This window comes from Podarcis bocagei (assembly GCF_964188305.1).
Source record: "Podarcis bocagei genome assembly, chromosome: 11".
NCBI classification, from domain to species: Eukaryota; Metazoa; Chordata; class Lepidosauria; order Squamata; family Lacertidae; genus Podarcis; species Podarcis bocagei.
Window position 1 is genome coordinate 30,227,068 of NC_138136.1, and position 24,709 is coordinate 30,251,776.

Sequence of the window (24,709 nt, forward strand, 5' to 3'; positions counted from 1 at the left end):
GAAAGGTGTGTGTGTATGTGTGGGTACACACACACATGCAAACATTATTAAATACATAAAATTTAGAATCCAACCCACTCCACATACCAACCTAGAGATCCAAATTCTCTGTTAATGAAAAGCTGAATGGTTTTATTTCCCTCTTGTACCAAAACAACTCTAGATGAAGGAGCAAAACTCAGAACTCCATGTGGTTCATCACTCGCCTCTACTGTCAAAACTGCTTCATAGCCTTGGCTATCCAAGATAGCAGCTCCAAAAGAAGCAACCCCTGAAAAACAAAATCAATAGACTATGTTAATCAGAACTGTCACCCATGGTATTTTGTTGTTGTTGTTTAAATAGCCCAAAGACCAGTTTAGTTGTTTCTTGAAGATTCTGCAAACTCTGTAATTTAACTCAAGCACTATCTCTTAAAGTCAAAGTTCTTAGGGCTGGCAGGGAAGGTCAAAGCAGGCTATTCTACCTGGGAGTCAGAGTTTGCAGCCTCCTAGCAGTCCTAAGGCCAGAGGCCAATGTACTTCCCTGCTGCTCTGCAGTTTCCGGACAACTGGCATCAATGTTCACAAAGACATATCCCTCACCTGATCACTGTAGTATGATGTGATCACTTGCCTTTGTGACATCACAGATCAAGCACTACAGACAAAACATCACTAGCACCTCACATCACTTCAGACACAATGCTTTTCATCTGAATCACTTAATACATTCTGCTGAATCTGTTAATACATGTAAACCACAAAATGCTGAGTGCTCAAGTAATAAGCATGCATGTGCAGATGAGCCCTAATTTGCTGTTTCTCCATTGTGACCTGATGTTACCTTGAGTTCTAACGTTGTACAGAATCACTTGATATTCTTCTTTTTCTTCAGGAATATGGTCATCCAACAAGTGAACGTAAAATGTTGCATTCAGTGATCCCTGTTATTTAAGGGAGAAACCAGTGAACCACTATGCAATGGACAACTGAGTACCATAAACAGTTAAGACATCTTCAGTTCCGTTACAGAAGACCACAGCCCCATAGCTCCTGTAGCTGTTTTACCACAAGCCAGAACTGATACCTCAGCATCTTGCAAAACCCAAGTGGGAACTTTTTTTTACTTTCAAGGGCCACAAACCCTTGGGGATAATCTGTCAGGCACACGTACTGCTGCTGGAAGCAGCCAGACCTAACAGTAGGGTGGAGCAACTCCATTTTCTCTTTCTCCCTTTCTGCCAGCAGACTTCCTACTTGGAGAGGGAGAGATCACTTTTACAAGGGCTTTAAACCAGGGGTCAGCAACCTTTTTCAGTCATGGGCCAGTCCACCGTCCCTCAGACCATGTGGTGGGCCAGACTATATTGGGGGGGGGGATGAATGAATTCCTATGCCCCACAAATAACCCAGAGATGCATTTTAAATAAAAGGACACATTCTACTCATGTGAAAACAAGCTGATTCTCAGACCGTCCGCAGGCCAGATTTAGAAGGTGATTGGGCCACATCCGGCCCACGGGCCTTAGGTTGCCTACCCCTGCTCTAAACTGACTGCTTACAGAAGGCTTTCTCCCTCTCCTCCTTTCTTTACCCCATCCATTTCAGTTCTCTGCCCCTCCTTCTTCTCTCTCTGGGCTCCCATCCACATGCAACCATAGGCTCTCCAACCCTAGTGAACGTCATTCAATGGAAATAGAACTTGACTCTGGACAAAGGCAGAAATTCCTTTCTTACAATTTATTCTCGGGACAAGGCCAATGTGGCAATAGAAGTTCTATGATATTCTGCTGGATGGGATGAAACAGGTTGGCATCCAAACCACTCAATCCCTACCCTGATAAAGAGCTTTGCACTGGATTTCTAAGACAGTAAAGTAGGCAATTTGATAAGGAAAGAAATCTGCTGTGCTTAATTGCAGCCATTCATACTTCCTCCTTATGTATTCATTTTGTAGTTACCTCCAAAAAAAAGAGCATGCCAGAAACATTTTCAAAATTATGTTCCAAGTGGGGCCCAACAATTTTCCAATCAACAGTGACATTCCCTGCTCCTGGGGCAGTCCTTAGGACATGAAACGACAGCAACTCTCCTAGGAATTAAAGAAAGCAGAACACAATAGTAACCACAAGGAAAGAGATGCAAATTTTGTGTATAACCCACCCGGAACTTCTCCTGTACAGTCCCCATTGCAGCGAACAGAAGTTTTCCAAGTATACCCAGGTGCTCTTAAGCAGTCATTATAACCAAGTCATTATAATGGCAAATGTGCATGAGAAGTTTTGGGTGAGTTGTTTCCACTGAGTGAATTGCTCTTAAAAGACCCTGAAGCATGCAAACTGTAAATGAAATAATCACAGTAACATCCTTAAAAAAACAAAATATCAGGTATATATAGAAAGCCTTGCTTTAGACACCCTATTAATGAATTAGTTTAGTGAAAAAAGACCCATATTTGTTGGAATGCTGACTCATGAAAATCTGTCTTTAGAAAGCAGCAGGGAAATATATAAAATTCATGCAAAGAATTTAAGTATAAACACAACTGAAAGCAAATTACCAACAGAACATGCAAAAAAAAAAAAACAGCAAGAGGGAGAAAAATAAACTCCTGTCAACTAAAAGAAAAAATAAATGCTGTATGTACTAGCTGTCTCATGTGATTACTTAGTTTTTACAAGAAAGATACATATAATGTAACATTGCACTGTAGTGGAATGTTACACAATGCATGCAGAAAAATGCTTGTAATTACCTGTAGATTCCATTTATTTCAGTTAAAACTTACATGATAACATCAGTGTTACAATTTTCTTTGATTTCAGAGGGAAGAGTTCACAAAAAGTTAATCGTTACCTGTGTTTGACATATCATGTGCATAGATATTGCTCATTCATACTTTAGTATGTGAATATAAGTATAGATGTAATGCATACACATCTAATGTACATGTAATACATATAAGACTTGAAGTATATGCCAGGAACACAAGTTTTCTGCACAGCCATGACAATGGTTTTGATGGAGTACAGTTTTGCTAATAGGACAACATGGGTTAATGTTGCGTAAAATATTTTTCCCCCTCTTCTGATATCGTAAAGAATTAGCATTTATGTTGAAATAATCAAACAAGTATAACCAATGTGAATAAATAAACCAAGAACTGTATACACTGCAGTGTGCCCAAAAAGTTAATATGCAAAATTTACATTTTAATTTAAAAAATAAATAATGGTTTTGACTTGCAGAAAACCTATGGCCCTGTCACAATTATGCTGCCTATGTATTACTACTGCATTTTTTCAGGTGAGCAAAGTTTCAGTTTGCCAGTACATACAGTATTGCATGGGTCAAAGGAAGGAAAATGTAAATATAGTAGAGAACATTTATTTTAACACATTAGATACATAGAGCATCCTATTGTGCAAGTGTAATTGTTATGAACTATTTTTATATTATTGAATATGTGTTTTTTCCTGAAACTCTTAAATTCTGTTTTCGTTGCAAATAAAGGTGGAGGGGACAATATTCGTCTTTTAAAATTTAACTCACAATTATAACCAGGTTGTATATATATGGCTATTCCTTACCCTCACTGTGAAAACACATGGGGTACTATGATAGAGCAAACTGAGAATCCAAACTTAGTTGTTCTTTTTAAAAGTAAGCTTCCAAGACAGCAGTTCTCACCCTTACTGAAGATATGACTGAGGGGGTATAAGAAGGAATGGAAAAGCCTCTCTGGTGATGGAAAGGAGCTTCACTGTGGGGGAATCATGCCTAGCACAAAGGCTCCAAGTATGCTCACAGAAAGCCCAGGAGGCATAGATGTACTCCAGGCAGTGTTCATGAGGGCAGTAGGTGTGAAACTGGGGGATGCAAAAGCATTCAGTGGTCTAAGAACTGCCAGGTCCAATGTCTCCTTGTATCCCCATTGTTTGGGGCCCCAAATGACACCAGAGGAAGCATAAGTAGCTTTCTTCATGTTAGTGGAAGGGAAAACAAAAACTGCTCTCTCCTCGGTCCTACTTTGGCCAGAGTGGGCCAACAGCACTTAAGATTGTTCTACTTCAGTAGAAAGACAGGCTAATCGCTGGCAAAGCTTTCAGATTTCAAAACTGAAGGGCGGGAGGGAAGGCTGAACTGGATCTTCACAATAGTTGGGGAATTAGTTTCACTGTCCTTCTCAATTTCCATAATCTACGTAGACCACAAATTTTTGTTTTGTTTTACTAAAAGTTATTACTGTACTACAATAATTACTTCCAAACACACATCTCATGTATAACTGCATAACTGGAAGTGATAAAACAACATGTGCTGTAGGGCACTGGAAGGAAAGTAACAAAGGGACAATTTTCAGATTAGATGGTTGTTATTTGCAATATTGCCAGAATATAATATTAAGTATGCAGTCACTGTTTTAATTTTGAATGATCAAAGATGGATTGTATGTATTTATCACCAAATTAATAATATAACTATTAAAAAAAAACATTCAAACTATCCATTCACATCACAAAGCAACACCTTGTTTAATGTTATGCAGAATTATAAAAGTGTTTGGGAACCTGCACTAGGAATTCTAGGAACTATTTGTAGAGATACAAAAATTAAGGTTATATCAGCAGTAAGCCCACATACAATTTGCATAAATGCAATGCATGTCTTATTCTAACTGTTTGAATTTTTCTTTTCTGCCCAGAGTAGCAGTTTTGGAGGAGAAACAAAATATAATCCCCCCTGCCTCCACCCCATCCCAATAATATTTTGTACTGTACTGAAATACATTTTATCCTATTTGAGAATTTTGCACCAATATCAAAAAGCAAATTAATAAAAGTGTTAAAAAGTCCACAATAGCAAAATGCACAAATAAGACTCAATATAGTTCAACACACCATTATACAGCACTATTTTATATCATTCGTAATAAAACACATTATGATACAGAGTGTAGCTGGCAAATTGTCTAAAAGAAGACTACATCAGATAGTGGTTGAGATCAGATTTCATGTTTACATTCGGCCCTTCTGACATTACAAATATGAACAACATTGGGCACTGTCCAGTCATAGGTGTTTTAAAGACTGAAATTAAAACATGTAATGTCAGGAACAGTCCTAAATGTGTCTGATGGTGTTTGCATGACAATGAGCATGTCCATGGGTTTTCATATACATGAAATATAATAAAAATCAAAGCCTCCACAGGCTACTTCCAGTCCCTTAATGATGGCAGTATTGGACCACGGTAACGAGCAGTATCCAATTAATGCATCCTGCCCATGCAAAGATTTCCACATGTGCAATGGGTCTTTCCACTGTTCAACCCCCCCCTGGCACACATACCCTAAACCACCCCCAAATCAGCTTCAGAGGGTTGGGGAAACCCCTAGAATAGATTTGTGTAGGTGCAAGGGGAGGAGAGAATAACAGAATTGCAGAGTTGGAAGGGATCCCAAGGGTTACTGAGTGCAACCCCCTTGTAATGCAGGAATCTCAACTTGATCATACATGCCATAACAGAATAGAATGGGAGATAGGGAAGTTCCCACTGAATAAGTGGAAATCTTGGGGCACATTACTCAGCTCTACTTAAGGTACAACCCGGTGAGTAAGAAAAATGGCCAAGTTAGGTGTGCAGTGCAATCATTTGAGGAGTTGACATTTTATCTGCTTTTATTACATCAAAGATTGATACCATTGGAAATAGTATTGTGCAATGCAGAATTACAAGGGCACATGTTAAGAATTCCCTCATTCTAATGGACAAAGGAAGTATGTTTTTGAAAGATAGTGTGAAGGAAGGGATTATTATTATTATTATTTTAAAAACTGTCATCTACATAATTCTGAAATCATGGCCTGCAGTCCTCAAAACTATTTCTCGAGAACAGCTCCCTCTGCTTCAGCTGAATTCCTTTAGGATAAACAATCTGAGGATCAAGTCATCACTTGATGATGGGATGATGACCTTCATTCCCTCATCAACATGGGTTGATGCTCATCATAACAGGTTAGTGCTGGAAGCAGTGGAAAGATAGGTCTCTGAGATAGGTGAAAGAACTGAGGAAACCGTAAGTGCAACCAAGATGGCAGATTGGTTGAGTAATAAGGTTAGGTTCTGCCTGTTTCAGGGAGGGAGCACCTTAATGTGTTGGATTTTCCTAATATGGAAACATGTTGATGACCCCAGCACTAATTAATAAAAATGAAAGCTTGACACCAAAGGAAATGTTTAGCCATTTCAGAACTTTTTGAATATCTACTGATTATTCTTTTTGAATGAACGTGTCTGGATAAAGCTAAAGTACTCTTAAACTTTAGAACCTGAAAGCTAAATGTTCACTGCGGTCTCTAAATTCTATAATAAAAAGTTATTCAGCTCCACAGTACAGTGTGTGTGTGTGTGTGTGTGTGTGTGTGTGTGTGTGTGTGTGTGAAGAAAACATAGTTGGTGGCAAACAGAGTCCATGAAGGTCACCATACAGTTTGTGTTAATTCCTTGTGCTCATTGATGGATCCTCTTAGCATGTCAGGTTACAGCTGCTTTGACATGCTCATGAGAGCCATTAATGTGGGAAAGAAAAGTAAGAAAGCTCAGGCATACAGCAGCACAGAATCAACCATGGTGACCTATGTGGAAACTTCCCAAAAACGGTAACAATGACCTTTCACATACAAGAGATATATACATAGATTAGGCAGTTGATATAACAGGGCCTGCAGAACCTTTAGTAAAAGTGCATCTAATGCATGCAGATTTTTGCTTAACAGTTACTGCCGTTCTTTCCAAGAGAAGGCAGCACTGTATCAGAAAATGCATCAAAAACATGAAAGAGGCGTGCAGGTCCCCCCATCCACATTTTAAATACTAACAAAACAAGATTTGGTCAATTCCAACCATTGCAGGCAGAGAGGGTGTGCAGTTAGGAATGTCAATCTCACATTAGTTTGACTACACATGACTAATTTCCACCAGTGGTAACATAATATTCTGGGACGCGGACTTAGAAAAAATATTGGGGGGGCCCGGGAAAGCTCATGAATAATAAATAAGCTCATGAATATGCAAATAAGTGGCTCCGGCCCTAAATAGGGCAAGCCACGCCCCCCCAGCCAGCCGATTGGCTGGCTGGGAGGTGTGGCCAGTCGGGATTCCCCTGTTCTCGCGGGATTTCCGGCCGGGGCTCTCCGATTAGGGCGCGCGGCTGGCTGGCTGGCGAAGGAGGAGGCGGGGGACGGCGGCGGCGCTCTGCTGGAAGGGCGCCCGCCTGAGATTATTGGGGGGGCTGAGCCCCCCCAAAAATTTTTTTGAGGGGGCTCGAGCCCCCTCAAGCCCCATGGAGTCGGCGCCTATGATAATATTGCTATTTTTCATTCATAAGGAATCCAGTTTACCAACATGTCTGCTTGGAAGTAAGTTTGAGTACAATGTATGCATGTATAGGATTGGTACACTACCACCTCTGTTTGTATACCACTGATGATGATCAGAGGCACCAGCTGTAGATTTGCTCCCAGGAGTTGGCATGCAGCCAAAAGCATAGTAAATTGGAAACAAATCCCATTGACTTAATCCATTGGCTAAAGTGGTCTAGGGTAGCACTGTGAATTCAAGAGATTTTACAAACAGCTAACATAGGTGTTTGTGCTCTGGATGCTGTTACCTTGCCACTAAGAATGTTCTTCCTTATGGATTAGAAATACTCCTTTTAAGTATAACAACAGTTTATAGCTACTGCTGTCATTATTGTTAGAAAACAGCCAAGAGTGCATTAACTGTACTGATTATCCATAATGAAATTAAACAATTCATATACTTAAGGGTCACAGACAGCTGCAAACAAAAGCCTCTTACAGCAAATCAAATATAAAGACCTAGCTACTCGGCGCCTTCAGCAAAGGAAAGAGATTCCAGTCGTAGGCATAGCATAGCAACACCATGGCAGGATGCTTTCTTAACATCAATGGGAGTCACCTAGAAGCAAAGGTGTTCAGGAAAGAAGTGGGAAAGTCTCACATGGCCCAGGTAAATGGCTAAATATTGCTGGAAGCAAGGGAACTGCACAAACTCTATTCTTGCTACGAAATAGTGTAGTAGATTGGCTCACGTGCCATTGAAGAGACATGAATCTGTCCTTACTAACACTTAAGTGGCCTAGCTTATTTATATATATTAAATATTTCCAGAATTTGTTGTGAAAGAGACAAAGAAATTGAATGGGGTTTTTAAACAGAGGCTTGCACATGAACTGTAAGCAGCAAAACTCGGGCCAAAGTAAATGTCAAATGAATCCCAGCATTTTAATGTGCACATTTTTATTGCAAATAGAAGTCCCTAGCGGGATTGATGATTATCAGGACTGCAGCAGGTAAGGAAGGTGGATTTAGCAATTTTCTCTCCTGTTGCAAGTTCTGAGGAAAATGCTTTCTACAAAGAATTCATTCCATTGGCACCCACTATGGATTTCCTCCAAATACAAATTATTATTTTTTTCCAGAAAAGTGGTTTTCATCAGGACCAGAGCAAATAAGGAAAGGGTAAAACTTCCCCTTCCCACCTGTTGTAATCCCAATAATTAGCACACATGGCCTGGCCTGGCTGTTATTTGCTTTTTGCAAAATGTGCAAATTAAATGAAGAGATATGTTTTGCATCATGTCTAGTTTGACCTTGAATCTCTACAAAATAGTGGACAATGAAATTGTTTCTCCTCTTTCCTCATTAGGGATTTTTTAAAAAAGTTTATTGCTTGTTTGATTTCTGATGCACTATAGAAATAAACGATATATGCGGCTAAAGACCCTCTCAGAATTTTCTTTTCTCATTTTCAACCTATGTGGTAAATCAAAGTAAGCCATTACTGTGAGAAAGCATAGGCAAATGGATTGATAGCACACAGAGTGAGAGTAGTGAAAATGGAGAGGAACCCACCTTCATGACCGATAACAGATCTCGAAGATGTCTGAAAGCTAATAATTCCTGCCACATTGTCATTGGCCAGAATAACCACAGTGACCGTATCTGAGCTGGGTTGAATACGACTGCCACCATCAGTGTGAATCAAACTGATGATAATGCTTTCGTCATCCTCGGGTTCAGAGTCATCTAGAATTGTCAATGTGATTGTCTTTTTTGTTTCACCTGACAAAAAAAATGAAAGGCTTTTAAGCAATCAGTGCTACCACTGTTTCAGCAGTGATCATCCCAGTGCTTAAAATAAACAAACTGAACAGCTTTCTGGGGGCTAACATATAAGCAGAGCAAATTCAGTTCATGGTAGCATTTAATATGTTTATTTATGAGGAACGGCTAAGGGAGCTGGGCATGTTTAGCCTGGAGAAGAGGAGGTTAAGGGGTGATATGATAGCCATGTTCAAATATATAAAAGGATGTCATATAGAGGAGGGAGAAAGGTTGTTTTCTGCTGCTCCAGGGAAGCGGACACGGAGCAATGGATCCAAACTACAAGAAAGAAGATTCCACCTAAACATTAGGAAGAACTTCCTGACAGTAAGAGCTGTTCGACAGTGGAATTTGCTGCCAAGGAGTGTGGTGGAGTCTCCTTCTTTGGAGGTCTTTAAGCAGAGGCTTGACAACCATATGTCAGGAGTGCTCTGATGGGGTTTCCTGCTTGGCAGGGGGTTGGACTCGATGGCCCTTGCGGTCTCTTCCAACTCTATGATTCTATGATTCTAGTTTACCTTTGCTGATTAGAGATCCGAGTTGTTTTCTTTTACTCTCCCTGTCACAGAGTCCCAACCCAGTGAGAGCTTCAGTCATCCAGACTAATCTATTTTATTGCATTTCAAATATACTGCAAGCTGCCTCAGGGTCTTCAGTAAAAAGATGAGGTATATATATTTCAACCAAATCAATATATTCATATGGCCATATCTGCTAATATATACAACCACACAAAACTATTTCTGATCAAAAATGTACTACCTTGTGGAGAATAATCAACCGTGACATATGAGCCAGCTCAAATTTTGCAAGGATGAATGCCTTGTTCACAAGACCAGTTCACCCATGGATATACAGTGGTACCTTGGGTTACAGACGCTTCAGGTTACAGACTCTGCTGACCCAGAAATAGTACCTCGGGTTAAGAACTTTGCTTCAGGATGAGAACAGAAATCGTGTGGCAGCAGTGCAGCAGCAGCAGGAGGCCCCATTAGCTAAAGTAGTGCTTCAGGTTAAGAACAGTTTCAGGTTAAGAAACCTCCAGAACGAATTAAGTTCTTAACCCGAGGTATCACTGTATTCCATGAAGAAACTGAAATATTATCTCCTATTTGGGGTGGGGTGTTTGTGATATGGATTAATTTTGAGATTACACACCTTAGATGACAAATAACCTCTTTATCTGATGAGTTTGCACAATGTTTTATATACTCGTTGAATTTAAACTATGGTTTAAGAACAAAGAGTGTGTCTGCTCCCTGCTCTGTTTATCACATAGGCTTCGGCCAGGACTGGCCCAAGACTTTTGGCTGCCTGAAGCAAAAGACAAACATGCCTCTTATATTCCATATAATTGTGATGGGTGTCCTCTGCTGTACCCAAGAAAGCAGCAGGCTACTTTGTGGGGTGTAGGGCAGGCCACATGGCACACATAACTCTGTCCTTCGGCACCTCCTTGCCACTCCATGCTCTACAGTATTTGCTGTCTGAGGCAGTTGCCTCATTCTACATAATGGCAGGCTCTGGCCTGCCTTCACTCAGTGTTGATCTGAAGGACAGTGATTGTACAACAGACAGAGCTATTGATTGTTAGAACCACAATGGCTATGCTCTGGCGCCACAGCTGGAGGCAGCAGTGCTTCTGAATACCAGTTGCTGGAAACCACAGGAGAGGAGTGTTCTTTTGCTCAAATCCTGCTTGCTGGTTTCCCACAGGCATCTGGTTGGCTACTGTGAGAACAGAACAATGGACTAGATGGGCCCTTGGCCCTTGCAGGCTCTTTTTGTGTTCTTATGTATTGTGCTATTATTATGTATCCTCCCAAACTTCTTACCTTCTGCAAAAATCAGGATTTCCCCTTCACCTATGAAATCCACATTTGGGGTAGCTGTGCCACCAGCTATGCTCCACTCCAGTATCACCTGTCCCAGACTACCTTCTGTTCTGTGTATCATTAGCTGCACAGTGTTCTGAGGCCATTCATGAACTTCTACATAAAGACCATCCTCTGTTGTATTGGGGCTGATGCTGTAGATCACAAACACACCAAAGGCATCTCCATTCATTAGTATGACCACTGTAGAGGTGTTTGGTTGTCCTATGGTTGGATGATCTTCAATGCTGGCAGAGATGTTCAGCAGCTCAACCCTTAACAGAGAAATGACAAACTTCTCGTCCACTTCTGGAAAATCATCAGGAAGTATGGTAACTGTGAGATTTGCAAACTCTGCTCCTTCGGCCATTATCACCCACTGCCTTGTAACAGACTCATAGTCACTACCTGCAATTGCTTGGGTACTAAAAAGAGATGATACGGTGGTAAGGTTTTTCTTGTACGTCCAGAATCCTGACTTGTTGGTTACTGGGCCATCCCAAGTTGCCACCCAAACGCATGAAGGAATTCCAAAGGCATTGGAAGAGGTGAAGGCTGAACATGCTGGCTCTTTCAGGCATAGAGTTGCACAATTGTACAATGAGTCATTAGTTGAAACATTCACTTTGGTCATCTCAATTGTGTCTGGAATTCCTTGCACAGCAGCTTCATAGTAGGACAGCACATCCAGGCCTTCGGCTACTGCCAGAGCTACAACATCAATTTCAGAAGTGCTGTAGAAAATCTGCAACCGCCCAAATCTTCCACCACTACGAATTGTGATAAGCAAGGAGGTTATGTTAATTGTGACAGTTTCTCTAGTTACAATATTTACAAACAAGAAATTTTATTTTTTTTGCAAAAATATTCATTATTTAAACACAACTTTTAAAACTATCACCACTCTCATTTATTTAAAAATGCAACATCAACTCAGAAAACTGGGAAAGCAAGAAGTGGCAATGGGATGAGAAAATGAAAGTGTGAAGAACAAGCTTATAGAGTGTATCATTTTCACGTCTAAATCCTAAGTCCTTTATGTTGACTTCTCCTGGTGAGTAAGCAAATGTTGGAACAAGCAAGCCTGTTCCTGGTGCATGCTTGGGCTGGAAGTCTTTCCTCTGTGACCTCCTTCATTTAAGAGCTTCCCTTAGTATCCTCAATTCTTATCCACAGCATCTCACACATTTCAGATTAAACAGGTGTAAGATCATAAGAGCCGCTATTGGTCTCAGTCTTAAATCCACTTTCCCCCATGTGCTCACTTGTTTTATAAGCAGTGCTTTTTCCCCTTAAAAATGTTTAGGAGTACTCTCATTTTCCTACTCCTATTGAAATAATGCCCTTAAATGAGGCCAAACTTAGATTCATAAAATTTTTAGGGGTATGCATACCCCTGGGGAAAAATATAGTATACCACTTCTTCTTGTTGTTGTTGTTAACAGTTTTTTTACAAGCAAACCTAACAATACAATAGCAGGAGAACACAGAATAATTCAGTCAGTACACTTAAAAGACCAAGGTATTAAACAGACCTTCTCTTCACTGTTATGTTTGCAACTGAACTCCTCTCCAGTGGCTCTTGAATTCGGTACAAGTTTTGGTGAAAGGCAACTGTGCCGTATGGCTTATCATTGGCAGGAATTATCACATTTGCCACTCCATCTGGTCCAATAGTACCTCCATTGGAAGCCTGAATTAATTCCACTCTGATAACCTACAAAGCATGTTAGATTCTCATTGAAATAACTTGATGGTGGGGGAAAATGTCTAGTTTGAGCCAGATGATAAACAAGTACTGGAAAACTTTCCCCCCCTCAAAAGTATCCTAATTTTAGGCTATTATGCTGCTTATTAGAAATGTAGTATAAACAAAAGCAAGCAACTCAATTCAGCTTTCAATGTTCATGATGACTAACATATGCTACAGCAGTTACCAAATTACCTATCCTTTTATTGTTTAGTGTAGCAAAATTAAGAAACCACATTTACTCCATATTCCTACTGGTACTAGAAACAGATATCATTCAAAATCATTAGAAATACCACTTACAGCAATATGAGAACAGAGCAGTATGATTTATCTAAAGTTATCTAAAGTCTAGGCCCCTAGAGGGAGATTGCTAGGTACCACCACCATGAGTTTTCCTCAGTGTCATGAGCGAGCCAGCAATAAATCACACTGTGCAGGTTGGAATTAACTCTTCATTAGCAAAAACACGTTTTGCACAGGAATGCCAGACCTAATGGACACAGCCAATCATCTCTGGTAAGTCTTGCCCCCATGAAGCAGTTGCTGAGACTGAAGGTCCCCACTCCCCACAGCTGCTTAAGTTGCCTCCTGTCCAGGGTTTCCCCCAAGCAATCAGAGACATAACACACCACTTACAAGACAACAGAAATCATGAATGTTTCTGGTCATGTGTTATATGACTGCTGAACTCACCTCTTCAATTTCTGGATCATCGTCAGCCACGATATCCAGTGTCAAGTTCTTCATGGTTTCTCCAGGTGAAAATGGAATATTACCCGAGAAGACCAGCAAATCACTGACGGCAGGTTGCCCATTAATGCTGGCTATCCATTGAACAGTCACATTGCCCAGTGTTCCAGCATTACGAATGACTGGAAGATCTATCCTCACTGTGTCAGACTCAGGCTCTTCAACTGTGATTTCCGTGATCTGAAAGACTAGCGAAGTTGAGAGTTTTTATTCCTTCCTTCCTTCAAATGTCTTGTAGGAAAAGCTTGCTTTTTAATACATATTTTATTGTAAGAGATATTTATGAAATAGAATGCTAATAAGTAGTGGATGTAGCAAGCCACCACATAGGATCACACTGGATGAATTTCCATGAAAAGGCAATCATTTTGACTTCATTTGAGAACAGTCATCACCACATTTAATATCACCTAATCCCTGCACTGGTGGGTCTTGCTACTCCCCATTCCTTTTTGCTTTCTTTCCATATCTTTGTGGCAGAAAGTTTATATCACTGGCTGGTCTTCTCTGAGGTCTCCCAACTTCACTGAATACACAGGGGATCAGTTTAAGCCTTGGAATTTGAAAGTCCCTGGGAGTCCTACATAAAATGGAACCCACTAATCTATAGCAGAACATCATGGGGGTTCAAAGGAACCTTGTGGTTTTAAGACTGGTGTAGTATTTAACTTTTCATTGAAGAGTGTCTTGCAACAGAAACTGCTTGTTAAATCAGCAAATGGCCACTGTGATATTTGCCACTCAAAGGATAGAAGAATAAGTTTAAGAGCTTCATCTTACCAAAAGATCCAAATGGATCATCAGAGGCCTCAATGGTTATAATTGCCTGAGTTAGGCTCCCAAGCAATGCTCCTCCTGTTGTTTCATTGAGCAGCTGCACAAGGAAGGACTCTTCAACTTCAGGGTTGATATCATTGATTATATAAATTGGCACAGCTTTGCTGGTCTCCCCTTCTAGAAGGACAACATCTGATGAGGCTATGCTGTAATCTTCCCCTACATAAATAGAAATGACAAAGATGCTTAAGCAATATTGGAAACAAATGTCTACTAGCTGTACTTGACTCATGATTCAAAGTTACTATTTCTTCTCATTGCTGAGAAGTTAAATGAAAAGCTGAGTGTGATCCATATTCCTGCTGTTTGTTAGAAAACTACATAGATCAGTATATCTATTGCCTTATGGCTGATTTTTTCTCTCACACCCACCTGCAATTGCTGTTATTGGCACTGCTTTAAATTTCACTGAAACATCTGCAAAAATCCCCCCAGTTCTTGTGACATTGATGATTGGTCCGATGTAATTTTCAGCAACTCGTACAGCTGGTGCCGACAGCTGTAACGTTCCAAAAGCATCATCATTGGCATTGATAATTATGTGAGCAATGGTATCCCCTTTAGCTCCAAGGCGAGGAGAATCTGAAACTGAAATACCAAGTAATTTGAGCCATCTGAGATCCCTGTTTATTACTACCTTAACAAGTATAGTTTTGAAAAGGGTTTGACAGCACCTTACATAATGACAACAAATTTAACATAGATGCCAAAGAAAATAGCTAAAAACCATCATAAAAGCAATAATGTCAAGCTCTTAAAAATGCACTCTCTTTTTTAATTTAGCTTGTATAATCATAGCTGTGCATTACGTAAGGTTATGGCAAAACAAGAATCTTGATATCATGCTATTATCATCTCCGATCAAGGCCTCTAATGCAAGGATTGTCCCCTGGAGATTGGGGACTACAACTTCCATCAGGCATGGCCAGCATGGAAGTTGTAGTCCAACAACAACAACAGGATTATAGGTTCTCCATATCTAGTTCAATGCATAACACAGGGCAGTGCCAAATATGAACTATAATAAACAAAACTTCCATGTTCAGAGACAGTGTAACTCTGAATACCTTATGCTGGGAACATACAACTGGGGAAGGCCATGACTTGTGGGCTTCCAAAATGGATCTGTTTTTAGAAACATGACACTTGCTTAGATGGATCTTTGGTCTGAACCATCATCTCTCTTTGAATACTAACATATTCAAAGCTCAGCAGAAACTGGATTTCATTTTCAACTATGGTATTATTTCTGGGATTCGTATGATGAAATATACATGACAGTTCAATTATCCCATAGAGCTTCATATCTGAATCTTCTCTGCTTATCAAGAATGAAAGGAAATGTAATTAGACAACCTTGGGAACTTTGAAGTGTAAATCAGTATATAATCTTCTAAATAAAGCTGGCTAATTAGCATCCATACTTCTAGACACGCAGACAGACACATGTCCCTAGGTTACAGACTGCAATATATATGAAAAGAGAACACACAAAGACCACAAGATAAAAGTTATGTAAGGTCCCAGAATGCAAAGGAATCTAATCAGCCATTTGGCAATGCTAGAAAGAAACCTTCTCTATCCATTATGTTTCCAGACAGAGATTAATCCCTATTTGGTGGGTGGGATGTGGAAAGCACCTTTTGTTATGCATGATGGGCACTGACTGCTTCCACTGTGAATATAGGGCTGCTGGTGCTTCTATCTTGATTTGTAACATTCCTTTTACCCTGCAGTACCTTGTCATGTCATAGAACTGGCTTTTTAATCAATATACCACAATACTGCACCAAATCTTAAACAGTGAGAAAGAGCTGGATGCCAATATACTGCCCCAAATTTTGTCAACAATTCTCCATTGTTCAACACAGTGATGTATTTGGAAATGATGTGACACACTATAATCTTATGTCTTGCAAAGGGAGAAAAAGCAGTGACAGAGTCAGAACCCATGGCTTGGTAATTTGAATAGTTTCAACATATTTTTCCCACTAACAGCAAGTATTTTGTTGAGGATCTTGCCATTTTTTTTATTTGATGGAAATAATGTCATTTGTTTATTAGCCTATTGTTTCTAATATGGCAATGTGGTATGGAGTCATTTACTAGGTGGACAAACTTACCTGGCTTGCAGCTACTTTTTTATTATTATTATTCCTCTTGGCAGATCTATGTTCATAGTAAATGGAGCTTCTGGCATTAATCAGAAGCAGATTCTGCAATTTTGTTTGCCATGGGGGCAGATGAAAAAAGCAGCCACACAAGCAAATCAATCATGTGTACCATTGCTTAGTATAATTTCGTACAATAAAGCATAATCTAGGTTAGTGGCATTTCAACATTCATTTACATTCTACTGCTGGAAATCTAGCAAGTCTGGAAATATATAGTCTTACTTGACCGATGTTGGGCTCCTTCCACCAAAGTTACACGAAGCAGCTCTACAAAGAGAGATTCTGACTTCTCTGGTTCACTGTCATCCAGAATAGGGAGCTCTATGGTAGCCTCACTTTCATTGGTGGCAAAGATTACAAATCCTGAAATGGGCAAATAGTCTTGTTCCTGTCTTGCCCTGGCAACATTTGATGGCAGATAGGGTGATTCTTCCTCATCCCCCATGGTTCTATATGTAACCATTACTACTCCCAGGAGACCTTTTAACCTCACTATTGTAAGGGTGATGGTCTTAGCTTCTTCCTCAACTTTGATTGGCCTGTTTTTCTCAGAGAAAATTAAAACTCCATAGGGGTCATCATTTGCAAGAATTGTTAATGTAGCATTGGTGTGGTTTCCAAGACGTCCACAGGAAGCGTTGATGATCCAAACTGAAAATGTCTTGTCTAGTTCTGGAATTTCATCAGGCAAGATCTGCACTGTTAAATGTGCTTTTCTTTGCTCTATATTGAAAGTTATGTTTCCAGTGGTAGCTGATAGATCATCAGTATCATCAGGCACTATGAACCAATGCAAAGTTACCTGGGACAAGGCGCCATGGTTTCTGACAACCTGAAGAGCAAAAGGGTAAATTGTTATTGTTGCATTGTGAAGGTCAAAAAACCTTACTCTCAGAGTTGTTTATTCTGAGATGCTCCATGCCACTTTACCGCACAGTAAACTGGATCCATGTTGGCCACTTAGGGGCAGCACAAGGAATTTGAGACAACCATGTCACAAACTCCAAATCACTGAACACAACTGCCTTGCTTATGCAGGGTAGCTGAGTTAAGGCTGTCTGTGTTGTTTGCTGCAACCAAAACCTGCTCTTTTAAAACTTAGCAGAAACCTCCTCAATGTTGATGAGCAGTGGTGTGTAAAACTGCAGATTCTGCATATGGGCCAAGGTGACACATTTAGAACGAGCAAACAGCAGCCACCACAAACACAGGAACATGGTGCTTAATGCAGCTCAGATATACCCTCAGACATACACAATCTTACCCCGTACATTGAATTTACCGGCCAAATCAGCCTTACGGATCTAACACATTGCCTCTTCCTCCCCTTGTTTTGACCTCTGAATTCTATGCAATGGTATAAATATTTAGCTCAATACAAAAGAGGAAGATTCCTGATCTTTGAGTATGTCATTCATGCAGATTTTCCTTCATAATGCTGAAGCTGCATCAGTGTGACTCTTTTTTGTAGCTATACTTCCTGCATTATACGTAAGCTGTAAAAGGAAACATGATTTTTAAAATGGAGCCTATTTTCTTCTCTTTTTTGCTGAGTATGCTCTTTCATGAAATCACATTAATACATCCCATCCCTCTTTCATCTAGGATTACTTCCACCCTAAAGAACAGAAAAACTGATTCACCAGTATAGATTCATCACACAGCCCCAAACTCTTCCTCTGCCTTCTATATCTGTGTTGCCATAGAAGATCTGTTCACATATTAGACATGGCAGGCCTCCACAGAGGAGTGTTGTGCTTACAAAGGTCTGAGAAATTGAAAACCATCATAGGCACAGCATCCAGATGGGTATCTCAATTTATACAATCCTTTTCTCTAGATAATCAAAGTCATGATATGATAATCTGGAGGCCAATGTATCTTGCAAACAGAGTGAACCAGAGTATCAGTCAAACTAGAGAGCTTGCTGTAAGTGAATCAGAAATCAGATATGCAGTTTTGCCCCAGCCAGTCCCTACCACTCAGATCCCACCCCCAGAATCAGGTGTTCCTGCCAACTAAATAAATTTTATTTTTTGCAAAATTACACAAAGCTCCCCAGCCTTGCTCTAGAGACAGCATGGTTAAATGGGATGCCATGTCTTGTAAACTCAAACTTCTTGACCTCAAGCGTGACTGTTCCACCTCCATCCTCAGGTTCAGATCCATTGACAGAAAGGGATTCGGCACTGAATTCAAATACACCATGAGCATCATCAGAGGCTTCAATAGTGACTATGATGTGAGATGCTATTCCCAGGCTGGCTGTTGATACAAAGGGGGTGGGGAATGATTTACACAATATCTGAAAAGGCACAGATGAAAATCTGAAATGGCAAACTCTTGAATGAATCAATTATTTCAATCAATGTGTGGAATGGTCAATGGGAATCCGGTACTTTATAAATACTAATAAAATATTTTCTTCTTCTTCCCAACGGCATCAAAGTTAGCATTTGAATATGACATCCAATTGACTTATGGTAGCTGTTCTCCCTCCCCCCGTTTCCCAATGTCATTACAGTGGAACCTCGGAAGCCAAACACCTGTAAACTCAAACGTTTCGACTCCTAAACAATCAAAAACCAGAGTTGATTGTTCCGGTTTTAAAAAAAAAATTGGAAGCCAAATGTCCAGCGCAGCTTCTGTGGCTTCCAATTGGCTGCAGGATGCTCCTGCAGCCAATTAGAAGCCGCGCCTTGAAAGTCAAATGTTTTGGAAGTTGAACAGACATGATTTAACAGAGATTTAGGCTGTAAACCTGCTTATACTTGCTTGGGTTATAGGTCTTTAGCCAGACTTGCAACTAAAAAAATGTATAGGTCTGTTCTTTTAGGCTTATAATTACCAGTCTAAATGAAAACAAGTCACCTTCAGACCTTTACATGCTAAATACGTCAAGGTCAGGAGTGGAGGAAGCAGACCCAGCAATGTTTGGATGGGGTCAACATGAGGGACCCCCTTCCATCTACACACGTTTGCCTTCCCTTGTCCAGGATGAATACCCGAAGAGGGCTCTCTTTTTTTACATTTATCCAATTACACATTTACAAAGCTGTTGGCCATAGCACTATTGAACAGCATTTTGTTTTTAATAGCTTGGGGGGGGGGAATGCTTTTGAAGAATTATACTGCAAAAATAAATTAACAGTATGAAACAAAACAAAAATGATACAATCAATACAGGTACTGTCAATCTAAGAAAAAACACAGAGAGAAGTGGTAAAAATTTGCATTTTTGAGGTTTTTTAAAAGGTTTGGGAAAGTAGAGACAATAAGCTATCATGAAAATGGAGGAAAGGATCACTAGAGAGAAGACAACAGGGAGGGGAAAACAATACTCCAGATTAAGTGTTTTAATTAGAGTTAAATAAGGAAGGGGTTTTTGTTGGCATTTTATCTTTAAAAACCTTGAAGGAATTATATTCCTAAGAGGAAGTGACAATGTTGTCCTGAAAATGGATTTCATGGGAACATGTTCCTCCAAGTTAACTTGCGAGGAAAGAATAGGCTCCCTTCTCCTACTGTTGCTTTACATCTGCCTCCTGACATAACTAGGAAAGCATGAAATTTTAAAACAGCAAGACAACATGATCAAAGCACTTCTGAATATGTGTGATTAGTTTTAGACTAGAATACTTGAAAAAAACAAACCAGTCAAAATCAGGTACTCTGTATCAGCACAGATTTTCAGCTACTGTATCAAACTACTAGTTTCAAATTATATTTTACTTTGAAATGTGACAATTATTCAGAGTACGTCTAAGAAGAAGTTATAACAGGTCAAATGCAACCCAACCTGTAAACTGATGCAGATTTTGGAAGCGGGTCCCACTGAAGACAGTGGGACAATTCCAAGAAAAACATGATCAGAATAATAATAATAATAATAATAATAATAATAATAATAATAATAATAATAATAATAATAATAATTTTTATTTATACCCCGCCCTCCCCAGCCAAGGCCGGGCTCAGTATAAGGTGATACTTGGCAGAAAGGAATAACACAAAATACTTATTATTTACAAAGAAATTGTCAGTGAGCTGAATCACTGAAGCCAAAAAAAGCCCCAACTAGCTCATGGAAAACACCATGGCAAGGTATGTCAGCTACGGCAAAACATTTCAGTAGTCAATTCAGATGAAAATTCAGAATAAGCAGCTTACCACGTTGATGGACAGCAGGAAGGAAGAAGTCCAAGTCCCCATCACCACTACCACTGGCTTCATTAAAGAGCTCAGCAACTTCAAGGACACACACAGAAATACACAAATATACATACACATACATAAAACGCAGGAGAGAAAAAGCACTTTAACACAACTCTGGAGAAAAAAGCAAATGAAGAAGATATTCCTGAAAAACTTTAAAAGGCTTTGCAAGCTTATAGAATACTGATAAAAGCTAAGAAGACAGGAGACACATACTACTGATTTATTTCACCCAACTGTGGGTACTGAGGCATCAGTGACAGATCCTTGATATTTTAGAAGTGGAAGAGAATATAAGTTTGAAATGACAGAGCCCATAAACAAAAGAGACTGCTGCAAACTTAGTAGGATAATGGGTGCTGCAAAAGCCAATGACACAAATGCACACAAGAAAGGATTTAATTAATTAGCTGGCTTTTAAGCACGTTGCTTTTCTGCTTCTTTAAGAAATCCCTCCCCTAATGCTTTTAGGTACTGAATGTTAAGTTTATTCAAAGTGGTGCCTACAGAAAAGAACCTATTCTTGAAGAGAAGCAACATGAGCATTCCTGCAAAAGAAGTTAATGGTGCTCCAAGCTCTTATACAAGCACAACAGCAGAACTTAACAGTGAGTAATAAGCGGTAATTTCAGCTCTGGTTGATGCTAAAATGAACATGGCAACTAGAGTAGAAGCTCACTGGTAGAGCACCTGGTATGCATACAGAAGGCCTCAGGTTCAAACCTTGGCATCTCCGGGAAGGGCTGGGAGAGATGCCTGCCTGAAACCCTGGAGGGCTGCTGCCAGTCAGTGTAGACAAAACTGAGTTAGATGCCCCAATGTTTGGACTCAGTATAATATTCTGTTGTTCCTCCTATGACTTCATATAATTTCATACCTCCCACCATTTAAAAGAATTGCACTAAGGTGGACCATTAGGTGGCAATGATCTCATGCTACCTGCAGTGTTCGGCCATTCCAACTTTCTATGGAACACTGCTCTGTGTTCAGCAATAATGTTGATATGCAATGAACATAAGAATATTAGAGATTAGTAATCTACATTGGGGATGGGGGTTTGAATCTATGGAAACCTTTGAAATATCAAGTTTCCACGAATGGTCTGGGTATAATAAACTTTCAAAAAAAAAACCTAACATGTACATGTGGAGAAAAGCAGATCTATGAACCTGTACCTGCTCCATCCGGATTCAGCAGTTCCACTTTAAAAGCCTTTTCCAGCTCAGGGATAGAATTATCTGTAATGTTAACGATAATGTACTTGTATCTTTCTCCTGGCAGAAATTCCAAGGTGCCTGTAATACCCTGCAGTAAAAAGGCTATTTATACTTTTGCTTAAAACTTGCCATTGTATCAGTATGAGTTGACTGATAAAAGAGAAATAATCAGAAATAAACTTTACACAGACTGTATTATTTAGACAAGCTTGCTTTTATCAGGGTAGATATGCCATGCAGGCAAGAGAAGCCAAGCAGGAAGAGGCAGTGATGTAGACATGGCCTCCGGGCAGCAGCATTGCTACATACCAACTTAGTGAGGCGGGAAGGACAACATAGAGGTTTGAGTGGGTTGGGCACATGCCTAAACCATCCCTGACCTCACCACCCTAGTCTGCCCCCTGCATTCTGGTACACGATAACACCAGGAGGCCAAGTCCACAGCATCCCTCCCCACTGGCTGCTCCTGCACCTCCAACACATTTGAGAGATTATTAGGAGGCTTACTAGAATCCACAGGACAATTGGTGGGTTCTGATAGTCCCCACCCCTTGCCTGCCAAATCACACTTTGATTTGATTGAATATTTGTATGTCCCTTTTCTAGAAACCAAGCTGAGCTCAAAGCAGCTCACAACAGTAAATCATTAACAGATAAAAGCAGCATTTCCTAATACAGAAAAATAGATACAATAAGGATATAATAAATAAATAAAAAGGTACAAAAACAAACAGTGAAATATGACTCAATGATACTAGATATATGTTAGCAGAAAAAGAAACTTATACAAGATATATGCCAGAAATGTCAATCAGCCTTGCAGCCATAAATCAATCAATCAATCAATCAATCTCCCCCCCCCCAACCATCGCCCCACTGCCTCACCCAGGAGGCACGCCCTTCCCTTCTCCAAAAGGCTGTCCTCCTGGGACAGAAACCAGTTCTAGGAATTCAGCTGTAATGGCGAATGAACTGTGACTCCACAATATGCTGGCTGTACTACATAAAGGTTAGGCATCCTTCCTTCCTTCCTCCCTCCTTCAAAACAGCAAGAAAATTGCATGGACAATAAGAAGCTTCTGAAATTGCTTCAGATGCCCAGGCACATGTGCAATGCAGTCAATCAAACCACCTCATGGGTATCATCATTCATAGTATCCAGGGCACAGAACAAGTTTGAGTGCTGCATGAATGACTCCCTGTAACAGGAGTGGAGGCTCCATGGAATCTCCAAATTGGCACTCGCACCAGCTTGGACTCTGGACTGTAAATACTGCCTTTTGTTCATGTCCTGATCAAAAGTTACATACAATTATTACTTTTAAAAGCTCCTGATTGAAGATGATACATTGCATGCACAACAGCAACAGGAAACAGAGAGAGCGAGAGCTGATTCGTATCTGTCACCTCTTTTAGTCTGCTACTCATACCTGATAATCTTGAGGACTGAATGCTGTCAGTGAAACCGTTTTGTATTGTACAAGAACCATTCCTAGCAGGCCTTGTGCTCGAACCACAAGCAACCTGACATGTCCAATTTCTTCCTTGACTGTAATGTGGGGAGCTGTGGTAGCTGGAAGAATGATGTCATCAATGTCCACTGGAGGCTCCCCCACTGAGAACTGCAACAAACCTGGTGGAGACAAGATACAACTCTCATCATTCTATCTGCAGTGAAACAAAGTTGCTAGACTATAATGCTGTGTTGGATTTTAAAATACTTTATTGCTGTAGTAAACACATGTAGTAAACAATCTTTAAAATACAATACTGTAAGCAACAACAGCAGCAGTTTGTCATTTGTTGTAAAAAGGCATAACAACAGCTTTAAGTTAAAGCCAGTTTATAATACCTAAGTTTAATTCATAAACATTTGTCATTTGGACATGGCTAAATATTCAGAGCATGGGATATGGTCATTCTTTCCCTTACTTTCCCCTCTAAATGGTTGCACATGATTTTGAATTAAACCAATGTGCCCACTGAAAATAGTTTCTAGTTAGTGTTGTCTCTCTGGCCTTGTTTGCATGCAATATTAAACCACAGTGTAAAACAAACTATGGGTTGACACAAACAAGTAGTGTGCTGGTATATGCTGCTAGAATTCCTTATGCATCTCCGTACAAATACAGAAAAGTATTTTGGTGAGTGTTTTAAAATACCTAGTAAAAGCAATAACTTAGATATTAACTGTACCCAGCAAATGGGAAAACCAATAAAGAAATGTGGAGATCTTATGCTTAATCTAAACATGAATAATATATTATCTATCACCATTACCATAAGGGTGGTCACTGGCTTTGATGGTAACATAGGTAGTTTCTTTCTCTGGATCTATGCTTGCTCCACTAGTTGGGGTTGAACCTATTTTTCCATCCCCTGCAACAGCAGACACTAAAGTCACCTGGAAATATTCATTCAGCTCAGGAATATCATCATCAAGCACAAACAAATTCAAAACCTGGATACAAAGAAGACAAATTAAATGAAAATGATTGCATTGAGAAATACAAATATGTTGCTGCAGTGGTTAATAATAACTGGCCTTTTCCTGTCTTAAAAAGCACATTTATAGTCCTCCAAACATATTATTCCATACACTGCAGAGAAAGCCAGTGCAGTCCCATCCCAATATTGTTGGGCTACGACTCCCATCATTCCTGGGCATTGGCCAATGCTTGCTGGAGCTGATGCTAGTTAGGAGTCCAACAACTTTT

At 39.9% G+C, this 24,709-nt stretch overlaps 1 protein-coding gene and 1 long non-coding RNA gene across 5 annotated transcripts in view; one reads left to right on the forward strand and one right to left on the reverse strand.

Annotated features, from left to right (window-relative positions):
• The window catches only part of ADGRV1 (adhesion G protein-coupled receptor V1), a 246,448-nt gene that overhangs the window by 172,382 nt on the left and 49,357 nt on the right, over window positions 1–24,709 (reverse strand). For all 4 annotated transcript variants that reach the window (XM_081212310.1, XM_081212311.1, XM_081212312.1 and 1 more), the window contains 15 exons: window positions 24,273–24,453; window positions 23,423–23,625; window positions 21,951–22,080; window positions 20,731–20,808; window positions 18,686–18,825; window positions 16,783–17,392; window positions 14,759–14,974; window positions 14,330–14,545; window positions 13,493–13,737; window positions 12,582–12,763; window positions 11,008–11,816; window positions 8,921–9,130; window positions 1,943–2,073; window positions 826–925; window positions 92–271 (listed from right to left, as the gene is read on the reverse strand). In XM_081212310.1, coding sequence (XP_081068436.1) covers window positions 92–271; window positions 826–925; window positions 1,943–2,073; window positions 8,921–9,130; window positions 11,008–11,816; window positions 12,582–12,763; window positions 13,493–13,737; window positions 14,330–14,545; window positions 14,759–14,974; window positions 16,783–17,392; window positions 18,686–18,825; window positions 20,731–20,808; window positions 21,951–22,080; window positions 23,423–23,625; window positions 24,273–24,453 — 3,631 coding nt within the window. The remainder of the gene's footprint in view (window positions 1–91; window positions 272–825; window positions 926–1,942; window positions 2,074–8,920; window positions 9,131–11,007; window positions 11,817–12,581; window positions 12,764–13,492; window positions 13,738–14,329; window positions 14,546–14,758; window positions 14,975–16,782; window positions 17,393–18,685; window positions 18,826–20,730; window positions 20,809–21,950; window positions 22,081–23,422; window positions 23,626–24,272; window positions 24,454–24,709) is intronic.
• The window catches only part of LOC308597000, a 272,467-nt gene that overhangs the window by 156,771 nt on the left and 90,987 nt on the right, over window positions 1–24,709 (forward strand). The gene's annotated exons all lie outside the window — the stretch shown is intronic.